Source organism: Arachis ipaensis, chromosome B03, assembly GCF_000816755.2.
Source record: "Arachis ipaensis cultivar K30076 chromosome B03, Araip1.1, whole genome shotgun sequence".
Lineage (NCBI taxonomy): Eukaryota > Viridiplantae > Streptophyta > Magnoliopsida > Fabales > Fabaceae > Arachis > Arachis ipaensis.
In genome coordinates this window covers 119,374,909-119,387,930 of record NC_029787.2, presented here as the reverse complement: position 1 = coordinate 119,387,930, position 13,022 = coordinate 119,374,909, and the positions used below count along the sequence as shown (strand labels likewise).

At 34.3% G+C, this 13,022-nt stretch overlaps 3 protein-coding genes across 7 annotated transcripts in view; all 3 read right to left on the bottom strand.

The window, feature by feature from the left end:
- LOC107631039 (internal alternative NAD(P)H-ubiquinone oxidoreductase A1, mitochondrial-like) lies at window positions 249–4,862 on the bottom strand. 5 transcript variants are annotated; one of them, XM_021119431.1, is made up of 10 exons: window positions 4,635–4,862; window positions 4,465–4,539; window positions 3,393–4,053; window positions 3,085–3,298; window positions 2,800–2,960; window positions 2,640–2,705; window positions 2,363–2,526; window positions 2,154–2,268; window positions 1,852–2,031; window positions 249–1,766 (listed from the first exon to the last, which is right to left on the bottom strand). In XM_021119431.1, exons 3-10 carry the CDS (start codon window positions 3,999–4,001, stop codon window positions 1,614–1,616), a joined length of 1,662 nt encoding a protein of 553 aa, XP_020975090.1. In that variant the 5' UTR covers window positions 4,002–4,053; window positions 4,465–4,539; window positions 4,635–4,862; the 3' UTR covers window positions 249–1,613. The 5 variants fall into 5 exon arrangements, with proteins under 5 accessions (XP_020975090.1, XP_020975091.1, XP_016189842.1 ...); XM_021119432.1 differs by having other exon boundaries at window positions 3,393–4,050; XM_016334356.2 differs by lacking the exon at window positions 4,465–4,539 and having other exon boundaries at window positions 3,393–4,050.
- Window positions 7,646–10,480, bottom strand: LOC107631041 (endonuclease 1). Its single transcript, XM_016334359.2, has 9 exons — window positions 10,119–10,480; window positions 9,790–9,970; window positions 9,581–9,688; window positions 9,408–9,463; window positions 9,239–9,322; window positions 8,971–9,066; window positions 8,794–8,858; window positions 8,633–8,706; window positions 7,646–7,994 (listed from the first exon to the last, which is right to left on the bottom strand). The coding sequence occupies exons 1-9, from the start codon at window positions 10,251–10,253 to the stop codon at window positions 7,870–7,872; spliced, it is 924 nt and encodes a 307-aa protein (XP_016189845.1). The 5' UTR covers window positions 10,254–10,480; the 3' UTR covers window positions 7,646–7,869.
- The window catches only part of LOC107631042 (endonuclease 4), a 3,194-nt gene continuing 1,544 nt past the window's right edge, over window positions 11,373–13,022 (bottom strand). Inside the window, exons 4-9 of the mRNA XM_016334360.2 lie at window positions 12,997–13,019; window positions 12,788–12,871; window positions 12,261–12,353; window positions 12,125–12,192; window positions 11,814–11,887; window positions 11,373–11,710 (exon numbers count right to left, since the gene is read on the bottom strand). Of these exons, the coding sequence (XP_016189846.1) occupies window positions 11,592–11,710; window positions 11,814–11,887; window positions 12,125–12,192; window positions 12,261–12,353; window positions 12,788–12,871; window positions 12,997–13,019 (461 nt within the window). The 3' untranslated portion in view covers window positions 11,373–11,591. The remainder of the gene's footprint in view (window positions 11,711–11,813; window positions 11,888–12,124; window positions 12,193–12,260; window positions 12,354–12,787; window positions 12,872–12,996; window positions 13,020–13,022) is intronic.

Below are 13,022 nucleotides of genomic sequence, written 5' to 3'. Positions count from 1 at the left end.
TTTTTTGTATCCAAAAAATATTATTTATATATTAGCAAGGTCAAGGAATCACGAATCACAAATCCCAAATTATCTTTATAAGGAAAGGAAATTTGAGTTTTGCAAATAAACACACACAACAATTTGTTTACAAAAACAATAACAATACGATTAACTTATTAAGCTTGAAATATATAGAGAAAAGAAATACTAGCTTGAGAAATAAAAGATATAGATAAACAAAGGGTAGAGACAGCTGGCAGAAAAAGTAAGACGGCAACCGCTGGTGCATTCAGAAAAGTACAAAAGTAATTAAGCGGAAAATACGGGGGCAGTATTGTAAATAAGCAGAAGGTGAAGTAAGTGTTGTACTGTTGTAGTAATATATAAGGTGGCGAGTTACATGATAAAGACGATCTGAAAATGGAAGTGGCGGTGGTGAGAAGAAGAGATGTTAGGATGAGCAATCATCATCAAGCGGGGCGTCTGATTCCAAAGAGGGGCCAAGTAAAGGTGGCCATAGTTGTCTCTTTGTATCACTCGCTCTTCTCCGTTCTCTCCTCCTTCATCGTTCCCTGTGTCGATTCTTCTTCATGAGGGACCACTTGTTTCTGTACATAGCTGCCAATTCATCATCAGTTAGTTTTCTTACTCCATGGATTGGTCTAGTTTAGTTTGTAATCTCTTCTCACTGCGAATCAGATATATGGATATATGTTTTGCTTAAAGAATAAATCTAAATGTATCCTAACAATCGCATTTCAATCTTTCAACTGCAACTTGCTGTGTCTTCAATCCCTTTTTTTTTTTTGGACTGGGCTGTGCCTTCAATCCTTAAATTGCTTCTAAGAGGACTTCTGTGATAATATTACATTATTACGTTACTTCTCTAAAATGTTATCACGTAAAACTAGTTCTAGCATTAATTCATATAATTCTCAAGCAGGTAAAATTTATTTTATGTTACTTCGAAAATTAAAACTTGTCCATTTAAAATGAACTAATAAACGAATTGATATAAATATCATACATTCTTTGAGAATCAAATTAATATTCATGAACTTTTAAAATACCAAATTAATGCCTCAAATCGGTATTTCTCTCTGATAAAGGCGAAGAGATGTGCGAGAGAGAGAGAGAGGGGAGAATAGTAAAAATGTTATATTTTCTCATGATTTGGGGTTTTTTTTTTTAATTTATTTATGCCATAAAAAATTTAACAATTTGTATTAAAAATAACATGGGTACAATATTTATTTATTTATTTTTTAGTTAATTTCATATGACATGGCCTTTTTTATGGGTATAGATATTTAACTTATTCTTTTATCTACTTTGTAGAAATTATGGAAAATATAAATAAATTATTTCCAATGAACACATTATATAATTATAAAAAGGAAAAAAATTGATTATGTACTAGAAAATATAAGAATAATAGAAAGTTGTGACAAGAATTAGTTATTATTTTCTATATTTGATACTAATAAATTGCCAGGCAAAAATAATCAAAATTTTAAAAGACTTAATAACAGAGAGAAAAAAGAGAGAGAGAGAGAGAGGGAAAGAATTGAGTGAGTGATTGTGCTTTAAAGGTAGAATGGGGTGTCAAGTTTGAAGTTTGAAGTTCCAAATTAGATCTTGCTATTGTCTCTGCCGAAGACCAATGTGGTTGCCCAGTTGACTGCCACGTAAAACCTGTTCCTCCAGCTTAGTACACGTGTCAAGTAAGCAGAACGCCATATTAGCCAGCTGACAAAACCAGCCAGTGAGACCCCCTTTGAAGACTGCATTTGGAAGATATACAAACATGTTACATTGCACTGCAGTGAATGATACCTATAGTTGATGATAGATAAATCATGGATTCACCTTTGACTGGCGCAGGTCAACGAGGGCTTTATAGCCTCCTACTGATGCCATGCTGCCAAGATGAGTGTACACAAAAGGGTCTCCAAGAGGGATGCTCTTAGCAGAGAAAGCCTTCCCTCCATTTTGTTTTCCCATCTTGTTGAATAACTCCACTAGGAACTTCCCTTCCCTTTCAGCTACCTGCATTCATGCAAGCATTTTTAGCCATCATTCACTCATGACTTCCATGCACTCCTCTTAGTTCTAGTCTTGATCAGTTTTAAGAACATGCATGATAGGAAGAGGCTGTATGTATTTAATACCTGAGCTAGAGCTGGAAGCACAGGCCTTTCAGTTTGTTCAAGAAAACCAGCACAATCCCCAAGGGCAAACACATCTTCTACAGAAGGAACACGCAGCCATTCATCCACACCAATCCTGTGTAATAATTAATTCAACACAACAATGTATAAATGAGTAAAGGAGTGGAATGAAATCACTCTCTCTGTTTCTTTCTGCACAACTAAAATACCTTCCACCGGGAGACTTGGGAAGGTTCAGTGTCTTCACAAACTCAGAAGGTCCAACCCCTGTGGACCATACCAATAGGCCATAAGGAACTTCAGTTCCATCACTCAGAACTACTCTTTTTGGATGAACCTCCTTCACAACACCCTTCATTAGATGAACCCCACTCTGATAACAAAAAAGTTGGATGTGTCAGCCTTATGTATACATGAAGGTTGGAATAATATGAGCAAATTGGCCAATTTTGATAGAACAAATGATATAATCAAAATAATGTTTACCTTTGTTAAGTGCCTTATAGCATATTTTCGTAGGCTAACATCAAAGGATGACAATATCTCGTTTGCCTAATAATGAGAGTTAACATTGTGGTTAACTACACCAACTTTATAGCAGCTTACAGAGAAGACTTTAAGATATGAACCATATTCACTTAGGTACCTCAATGAGTGTGACACGAATGTAATCTTTAACATGAGTATAGCGCTTATGAACATCTCCCATGATGAAATCACTCAATTCACCGCTGAATTCCACTCCTGTAGGACCACCACCAATAACTACACAATGCAAAAGTCGCTTCTTTTCTTCTTCTGATATGCCTGATATAATGAAAACAGAATGTGAGTTGCATTGAAATACAACAATTTTTCTGTTAAAATGACAAAGAGAACCATGAGAAGACTCATAAAGAGAAAATTATGAAGAATATGCTGTGGTACACACCAGGATTTTCAGAAAGCATAAGGTTGAGGAGAAGTCTCTTCCGAATTTCTTGAGCATGGTTTACTTCACGAAGGAAAAATGCATTCTCCTTCACTCCCTTGATACCAAAAGTCAAAGGCTCAGATCCGGCTGCAATCACAAGCTTGTCATATGCCACTTTAAACTGGTAAGGCTCCCTAGGTAATCCACCATTATTAACTGCCTCACAGTACACCTGTTGATACAGAACACAAATCACCCATAAGCATCTCACCACAAAAACTTCACAACCAAACATAGCCTAATGGGTAAATGATTCTTCTACTCACCTCATGCTTGTTTGTGTCAATGCCAGTGCAAGAAGCCAGAAAGAAGTAGGAACTGGGGCCATTTGAGAGCGCATTCTGTATTCTGCTGACAGGCTCAGCAACAGACCTGAATTCAAGTGTTCCAACACATGTTGAAGCCAGCAAAGGAGTGAAGACCATATGGTTCCTAGGTGATATACACACAACATCATAGATTCTGGTGTCTAGCCCTTTCAAGAACCTGCAAGCAGCCCAACCTGTTCCAAGAACAACCACCCTTGGCTTCTCACCTGGCTTTGTTGCCTCTAGTCCTGCATATCTTGGCTCATCATGTTCCAGCTCCGAATCGGACTCCTCCAGAACCCTCTCTGTACTGGCAGAAGGATGCTGATAATAAGGAGTTCCTGATATTCCCCTCATTGAGAAATTCATCAAGTTCTGTTCCTTAATGCTTGGATTATATGAAAGATTGTCACCTGCCTTGGAATTTACATGGTAATAAGGTGATGTTGATGAGAATTTGCTTGTGTATGCTCTTCCCTCAGACAGTACGTTCATCTCAGGTGCATAATTGCCAAAAGCACCCTCTGATCTTCTCAGGTTGGCCCTAGCAATTCTTGCCAATGCCATCCTTACAGAAGCAGTTCTGCAGGCAAGAATTTATTACAATCTCCAAAGCCTTCTGAAAAAGGCCGTAGTTAGTTCAGAGGTGTGTATTCTAAAATTTTAACTGCAGTAAGAGAAGTATGAGACGCTAATGTGCATGAAATAACAACATTATATACACACTCTGGTATACTAAATGAGTGCTACTAAGTTCAAAACATGAATAGAGACAAAAAGGGAAGAAGTTCTGAGTTCATGACAAGTTGACAACCTTCTTTTCCAATAAATTGGACATGAGATATAAAGCAATTGACCTACATAAAAAATGTATAAAACTGCCAAAATGCTAACTGATTCTACGAAATTCGGACACACAAGTATAAAAAGACAGCATATTCAGCTTTGATGAGTAATTTTGGTTCATCTTAGATTAAGACGAACCTGTACAAGGGTACAAAATTTGAATCATAAAAGACAGAAATGGTACCGAGTTATGTTAAATGGCAAATCTTTAATCTTGCAAACTGCATCATTTACAGAGGACAAAGTGCAGCATATTTATCTAAGCAAGAGTAACAAGCAACCCATCAAAATTGATCGAGATCCGTTTTCATTCTATAGATATCATCATATAGTTAAGAAAAGGAAGATTCATACCCTTGTCTTTGTTGAATTTTGATTGTGCTTTGTTTTGGAAGGATGAAGAAAACAAGGTTTGTTGGTGTGCCAAATTGTTGCCGCCACCCTATAAGTTGGGAGCAGTTAGAATTAAATATTTATTGTAATAATGAGGCCACTTGGGACCCAAGAAATTAGGGCGTTGCGGAGATTCATTCTAGATCGAAAGCATGAAAAGAAAAACTCGAACTTTGTAAAAAAAAAAAAATGACGTTGGCATTGGCACATGCATTTTCGTATATTCTCAACGAAAAAGACTAAAATGTCATTAGGAAAATGAAGGCGGTGTTTGGGAACTGGGAAGTAATAGAAGGAGAGATGAGACTTTGGATCCAAAAATAGAACCTTCCAAGTTGCAAAGAATACAACATTGAATTGCATCATCAGTGACATTCGAGTTTTAGAATAAATAATTTTATTGCATAATATTAGACTATAACTAAGAGTTTAGAATTTAGATTTTGTTGCTCGAAAGAATTTAATACAAAACAAAAATGGACTTGCACACATTTTACGTATTAAATTTTTTAGTTATTTGAGAGAAACAAAGAAATGGAATAAAGTCTAGGAATTTGTGAATAATAATTTTTGTTATTTTTTAGGATATCCTCAAATCCAAACCAAAGACTAATGAATTCTGTTTAAAGGTTTGAAGCTGTTAATGGTTTGCTTCTTGCTAGTTGCTACACTTGTTTAAGACGAGTAAACTAATTATTTCACTCTGCCAAATTGGTTACAACAATGCTAGGAACCAAAAGGGTATTAGTAAAAAACTAGCCAAATACTTCTGAGTGAATCCAAAATCTCTACGAGTTAATATATATGGATGTTTCTTCTGCTAAGTATCAGAATGTTTCTTTTTCATACTAAATGGATATTCTTTTATATATTTTTCGAATTTTTTTATATTGGCTTCGAGTGTGAGGCGTGAAGAAACGGGCTTTATTCTGCGTCGTGATCCTAGGAGCAGTTTTGGAAAGATATTACTCAAAAGTTGATTTTAATTAAACAACAATTAATAACAAATATTGTAAATTAAAAAATTAAATTAATTAAAAATAAAATATAAATTAATGTGGTTTTGTTTAGTTTTTTGCTGGTAATCTCTTGGTTCCATATACTTTTCCAATTGGTTAATAGAAGTATGAGACGCTAATGTGCATGAAATAACAACATTATATACACACTCTGGTATACTAAATGAGTGCTACTAAGTTCAAAACATGAATAGAGACAAAAAGGGAAGAAGTTCTGAGTTCATGACAAGTTGACAACCTTCTTTTCCAATAAATTGGACATGAGATATAAAGCAATTGACCTACATAAAAAATGTATAAAACTGCCAAAATGCTAACTGATTCTACGAAATTCGGACACACAAGTATAAAAAGACAGCATATTCAGCTTTGATGAGTAATTTTGGTTCATCTTAGATTAAGACGAACCTGTACAAGGGTACAAAATTTGAATCATAAAAGACAGAAATGGTACCGAGTTATGTTAAATGGCAAATCTTTAATCTTGCAAACTGCATCATTTACAGAGGACAAAGTGCAGCATATTTATCTAAGCAAGAGTAACAAGCAACCCATCAAAATTGATCGAGATCCGTTTTCATTCTATAGATATCATCATATAGTTAAGAAAAGGAAGATTCATACCCTTGTCTTTGTTGAATTTTGATTGTGCTTTGTTTTGGAAGGATGAAGAAAACAAGGTTTGTTGGTGTGCCAAATTGTTGCCGCCACCCTATAAGTTGGGAGCAGTTAGAATTAAATATTTATTGTAATAATGAGGCCACTTGGGACCCAAGAAATTAGGGCGTTGCGGAGATTCATTCTAGATCGAAAGCATGAAAAGAAAAACTCGAACTTTGTAAAAAAAAAAAAATGACGTTGGCATTGGCACATGCATTTTCGTATATTCTCAACGAAAAAGACTAAAATGTCATTAGGAAAATGAAGGCGGTGTTTGGGAACTGGGAAGTAATAGAAGGAGAGATGAGACTTTGGATCCAAAAATAGAACCTTCCAAGTTGCAAAGAATACAACATTGAATTGCATCATCAGTGACATTCGAGTTTTAGAATAAATAATTTTATTGCATAATATTAGACTATAACTAAGAGTTTAGAATTTAGATTTTGTTGCTCGAAAGAATTTAATACAAAACAAAAATGGACTTGCACACATTTTACGTATTAAATTTTTTAGTTATTTGAGAGAAACAAAGAAATGGAATAAAGTCTAGGAATTTGTGAATAATAATTTTTGTTATTTTTTAGGATATCCTCAAATCCAAACCAAAGACTAATGAATTCTGTTTAAAGGTTTGAAGCTGTTAATGGTTTGCTTCTTGCTAGTTGCTACACTTGTTTAAGACGAGTAAACTAATTATTTCACTCTGCCAAATTGGTTACAACAATGCTAGGAACCAAAAGGGTATTAGTAAAAAACTAGCCAAATACTTCTGAGTGAATCCAAAATCTCTACGAGTTAATATATATGGATGTTTCTTCTGCTAAGTATCAGAATGTTTCTTTTTCATACTAAATGGATATTCTTTTATATATTTTTCGAATTTTTTTATATTGGCTTCGAGTGTGAGGCGTGAAGAAACGGGCTTTATTCTGCGTCGTGATCCTAGGAGCAGTTTTGGAAAGATATTACTCAAAAGTTGATTTTAATTAAACAACAATTAATAACAAATATTGTAAATTAAAAAATTAAATTAATTAAAAATAAAATATAAATTAATGCGGTTTTGTTTAGTTTTTTGCTGGTAATCTCTTGGTTCCATATACTTTTCCAATTGGTTAATGTAAAATTGTTATGAACAATTGGATTTTATTTCTTCAATTTTCGGAAGAACAATAACTTTAGCCATCAAAATTTCATGATTTATCCATAAATAAATGACAAAGAAGATCATGTTACGTTTTTCTTTTCAAACGAGTCATATGATTAAAGAAAGTGAGAAACCATAAAAAATTTAAGTCACAAAGGAAGAGTTTCATAGCTCTTCAAGTCTCATTATTGATCTAATAATAATAATAATACATAGACAATAAATGTTTTTGTTACAAATTATTACGGAAAGATGTCAACTACTATTCATAAATGAAATGACCAACAATATTGGAAGGAAATTAAATGGATTAGAGACCCTATGGTTATTAAAAAAAATTTAAACACTAAATTTTGTAGATGTTTAATTAAGTAGCTGCTGCAAATCCTTCTTCAGAGCCACCAAACACTTGGTTCAAGATCATGGCTAACCGAATTCCACCTTGAGCAATTCGTTTCATCACATAGGGCATCCTTGAGTTAAAGTAATCATCTATGAAAATCACCAACCATACCACAGTCAAAACATAAAATCTAATGAATGTAATGTTCAGTACCATAAATAAAAAAGAACTCTTGAGACCTGCAATTTTTAGTATTTTTAACCATCATCTGACCAGTACAAACACTAAATTATCTTTAATAAATAAATTTTACTAATTCATGTGTGTAAATTCTGAAAAATGTGGATACAAACTGTATAAAAAAATGTGTGTAAACTCTAATAAATATAGGTGCAAACTATATGTATTTTGTGTATAAAATTCCTATAAATATGAGTGCAAATTATTGCTGGATAAGTGCTGGTAAAAAATGATAATATTTGCTGGTCATATAGCATTACTCAATAAAAAATGTTGAGTGAATACCCCGTCTAGTCCCTGACAATTACTTCGAAAGGATAACGAGGTCCTAAAAAAAACATCAAACCCGACCCTTGATCTTTTTTTTGGAACTGATTAGCTCATGTGCTAAAAAAACAACATTGACTTTTTTTGGCACATGGGCTAATTTGTCCCATAAAAGTAAAGCTCAGGGGCCGGGTTGATTTTTTTTTTTATTAAGGGTCTCGTTGTCTTTCGTAATTGTCAGGAGCCCTTTTGGGTTTTTTCTCAAAAATAATGTTAGTACCTGCTAGAGTTTCCCCAGCTTCAACTCCATTGTAACCCCATTTACAAGCTATTTGAATACTCTCTTTGGCCCAGCTATGATTTCAACACAAGCATATTGGTGAGAATTAAATGTGAGTTACAAAAAAAGATGATAAGGTATGGAAGGATAATAGAGTTCACCTAGTTACACATTTAGAGATATCACTACAATGTTGCCATGATGAAACGTCACTTGACCATATCCCCTGCATGTGTGTGATTACATCATAAATAACTTGTCATGAATCTAAACTAAGATTATTTATTTTATTTGGAATATAATAACAAGCACAAGATGCATGTGGAATTGAGTCTTACATCAGTGTAGTTCCTTTCAATGTCTTGTAAGAGTTGATCCACATCCTTTTCATAATAGTCTGCTAGTGCTGTCAGGATGATTTCTCTGTCCCAAACCTAAAGAAAAGAAAGAATAGAAAAATATGTCACATGAAGAAGTGATTTGTAAATGGAGATTTGAGTTGGAAATTTATGTCTACATTTGATCCGTTTTAGTTCTAGATTAACATATTTGGCTTGGCTAGAAATATTAATCTGGTTTTTGATATGAATTTTGATTCTGACTTACATGGTGCAGGTTGGATTTGTGGCGAAACCATCGCAGTTCGATTGTGTTTCCTCCTTCATCAGTGGTGAATCCAACATGCATTGGCTGGAAAAGATGAAATAAGGATTATGATTTGTGTAACAAGCTATGGTGAAATGGAATTCAATTTCAAAGAGATATTTGTACACACCTGATGTATATCTCCCATGAAGTGTGACAAGAACAATAAGGCCTCAGTCATGTTGTCTGCAAGATTGTAACATTAGAAACTAACAAGAATTAATGCAACTTAAAAAAAATCATAAAGAATTCAACTCAAATTTTCTCAATGGGGGGAAAAAATTCATGAACTTGGCCCCTTACATCTCCTATCTGCAGTGCCCTCTCTGTAATGCAAAAGCTGAGAAGTGAAATTTTTTACAGCACCAGCAACACACATATCCTTCACTCCATGCTGATCATGGCAGTCCCCTATGGCAAGAATAGCAAAAACAGAGAGAATTTTGTATTAATATTTTTAGAGCAGAAAGTTTGACATAAATAGAAGCCTTTAATCTTTACTTGATACTCACTTGAGTAAGAAAAAGAACAAGAATCATCTGGTGTGTCAATGAAGTGAAGTGGACTTGTCCACCTATATTTGTACCAGTGCCTTATTTGGTCTGGCCATACACAAAGGGCTGATAAGTCTCCTTTAACATACTCAGGTAACAAATGATGAACAGCTTCTGCTGCCTCAGGCTCTAAAAGTGACTACAAAACAGAAATCAATTACAATTTAATTATTTGTTATTTAATTCATTAGCCAATACTCATTTTTTTCGTCGAAACCACATGTATCTTCCAAGAGAGGCGCTTCTGCTCGAACCACTAGTCGCCTTAAATTAGAATTGAAGTTTACCTGTGCAATTTTGCAGGTTATCATATGACCCTCTTTGCTCCAAGCATTGGCACCAGGTGCTGAATTGAAAGCAGCACCTAACAACAAAAGAAAAGCTAATGGAAGAGAACCCCACAAACCTCCAAGCCTATCCATCTCTTCTGAATATGTTTTTCTATACTGAAACAAAGAAAAATAATCTTGCAAATGAATAATAAGCCTCTAAAACCTTTTTGTTTTATATATTTATAGTTTGTTAAGAAACACGTTAAGGGGTTTTCATTGAGTGCAAGATTTAACTATCTGCTTATTTAATTTAGGTACTCTCAAAGTTGACCTTAAACACAAGCAAGATTGGCATATTCTGGTATAAATAAGGAAGCACCAACATAACAACCATACGGAACCAAAAAATAGTAGTTGTATGCATTAAAAGAGTTGACTAAAAGGTGAAAGGTTATGTAAAGTTATGGAACACTTGCCATGAAGTCTCTACAAGCAACGTGTTAGTGTGATTCCTACACATAAAAAAACACAAGCTTCAAGCATGAGCAATTAAGTTCTATGGAGCAAAACTATGGAAAGATGGGTGTGTCGTGTTTGATGCTTACAACCTTGGGGTAGCCTTTCGTATACAACAAGCAGCAGAATAAGGAAGCAATTATCAATTATGTATGACTCTATCTCTATGCTATGAAATAGTGATAACTGATAGGAGTAACCAACTATATCATATATATTTCATGACATTGAAAATGAAAATTGGCCATGTGATGTGAATGATTATGGACAGGACAATACTATAAAACAATTAATCAATTAAGTGTTGGTCAATTGGCAAAAGCTATAGTAATAAATAATTTGTTGAGCCAACATGTGAAAGAAATAATTTGAGGAATAAGTCGTGAGCTAGGGGATAACTAAACGGATTTGTTAGGTGATACCTCTAATTAAGTTGCATTTTCCATTGAATAATGACCTTGAAAATCACATGATTAAGAAATTTATTAGTTCATGATGTGAACGGTCTTTCTTAAACACAAATTTATGTATGTCATATCCGCTGGCAATAGTTGCTGGACAATGAATATGTAACCCAAGATGTGACAATTTTATCATAGAGATATGTTGTGTGCTGTGCAGGAAGTTTCTTGGGTCATTAGTTATATTCTCAAATGTGTTTTTTCTTTAAAGTTTAAACACACGTGCTTAGAAGTTTAGAAAAAGGTTGCATAAACGTGACGTAAATAGTTTCTAGGGTGTCAAGCTGATCGGTACAAGAACCTCAAGAAATGGCACAAATGAAGATAAGATAAAGAGCATTAACATGCTAATCTTTGAATGTAACTGAATGGTCCTTATGAGGTAGCTTCATTGAATCAACCAACTTTAGTACACGTGCCCAAAGGATTTCACATTTCACTATCTATCTATCTATTCTGCTATGGAAGGAACCCTGGCTGAAGTGGCTTCTGAATTTGTTTTGTTTTGATGCTATGATTGAGCAATTCTGGTCTTTGAAGTAAAAATCCGATTGAGGATTGCTGCAAGTCGCACACCAGCTTGTGCCAGCCTTTTCTCCACAATAGGAAGTCTTGAAAGGAAGTACTCATCTACATTATGGCGATACAATCATAATTTATGAGAGTCCATACTTCAATGATCATGCAAATCAAGTAACAATACTTTTTATATATGATAGAGCAAAAAAAAAACCTTCCAAAGTGCTTCCTGGTGTGGCGTTCCTGTAGGCAAACTTGCACGCTAAGCTAATGCTTTCAGAAGCATACCTGAATGATAACCAACAAATGGTTAACTAGTTATTATGATTGATTAAGGTAGTTTCAAGCTATCATACAGCATCTGTTCACTTGGTTTCATGGTGTAGAGTTAGCCAGTTAGGATAATCAGACCAACAAGTCAAAGCATGAAATTGGTCAATATATATGAAAATAATCACTGCTAAGCAATAAAAACCTGGAGTGGAAGATGTAAATAGTATAATATTCAATTAAAGATGCATATACCAATTTGGACAAGCTGTATAGTTGTGTGCACAACTTTCCCAAACATGTACATCATTTAACCAAATGTCCTGCATAAAGTAGTAAACAGTCAGTCTAGGCACATTATGAGACTAAGCAAAGTAATAAACGAACTTACTGTAATATTGCTTTGAATAGCTTGTATCATAGTTGAAAGATCTGAACCGTAGAAGGTCTTCAGAGCAGATTCAATTATCATGTCATCCCAAACCTAAAACATAATGAAAATTTATTAAATCTACTGCATTACCTATAGGGAACCATTGCACAAACATTAGACCAGACCAACCAAAGAATATGCAGAACTTGATGACAATGACATAAAGATGCAATTTTGAAAGCAAAAGCATCTTTAGCTACATATGCTTGGGCATATAGCATGTAAAATACAAAGTACCTCTAAATCTGGCATCAGATAGATACTAAGTGTAGGAATGTGTGCAGAACATACATAGGGATGAAATTAAGATTGGAACTAGTTCTCTTTTCCTTATTCCAGCCATGAAATCAAAATTAAGATTTGAACTAGTTCTCTTCCTAAAACTATGTATGATCGATAAAAGACAAGACGAAAAGGAAACAACACATTCTCTCCACCAACCACTGAATTAGCAGTCAGTCATAGTATCTGATGCATACACTTACATGATGAAGATTTGTTTTCCTCCGATACCATCGTACTGTTATGGTGTTTCCACCTAGGTCTCCAAGAAAACCAACATGCAGGGGCTGCATCAGAAAATGAACACAACAATTATTAAATCCTTTAAAGCACAAGTATAGAGAAGAGACAACAGGATCCATTAAAGTTTGAAGCTAAACTCTATACAACTAAATCAAGAAAAACATTTAACCTGATGAACATCGCCAACAAAATGTG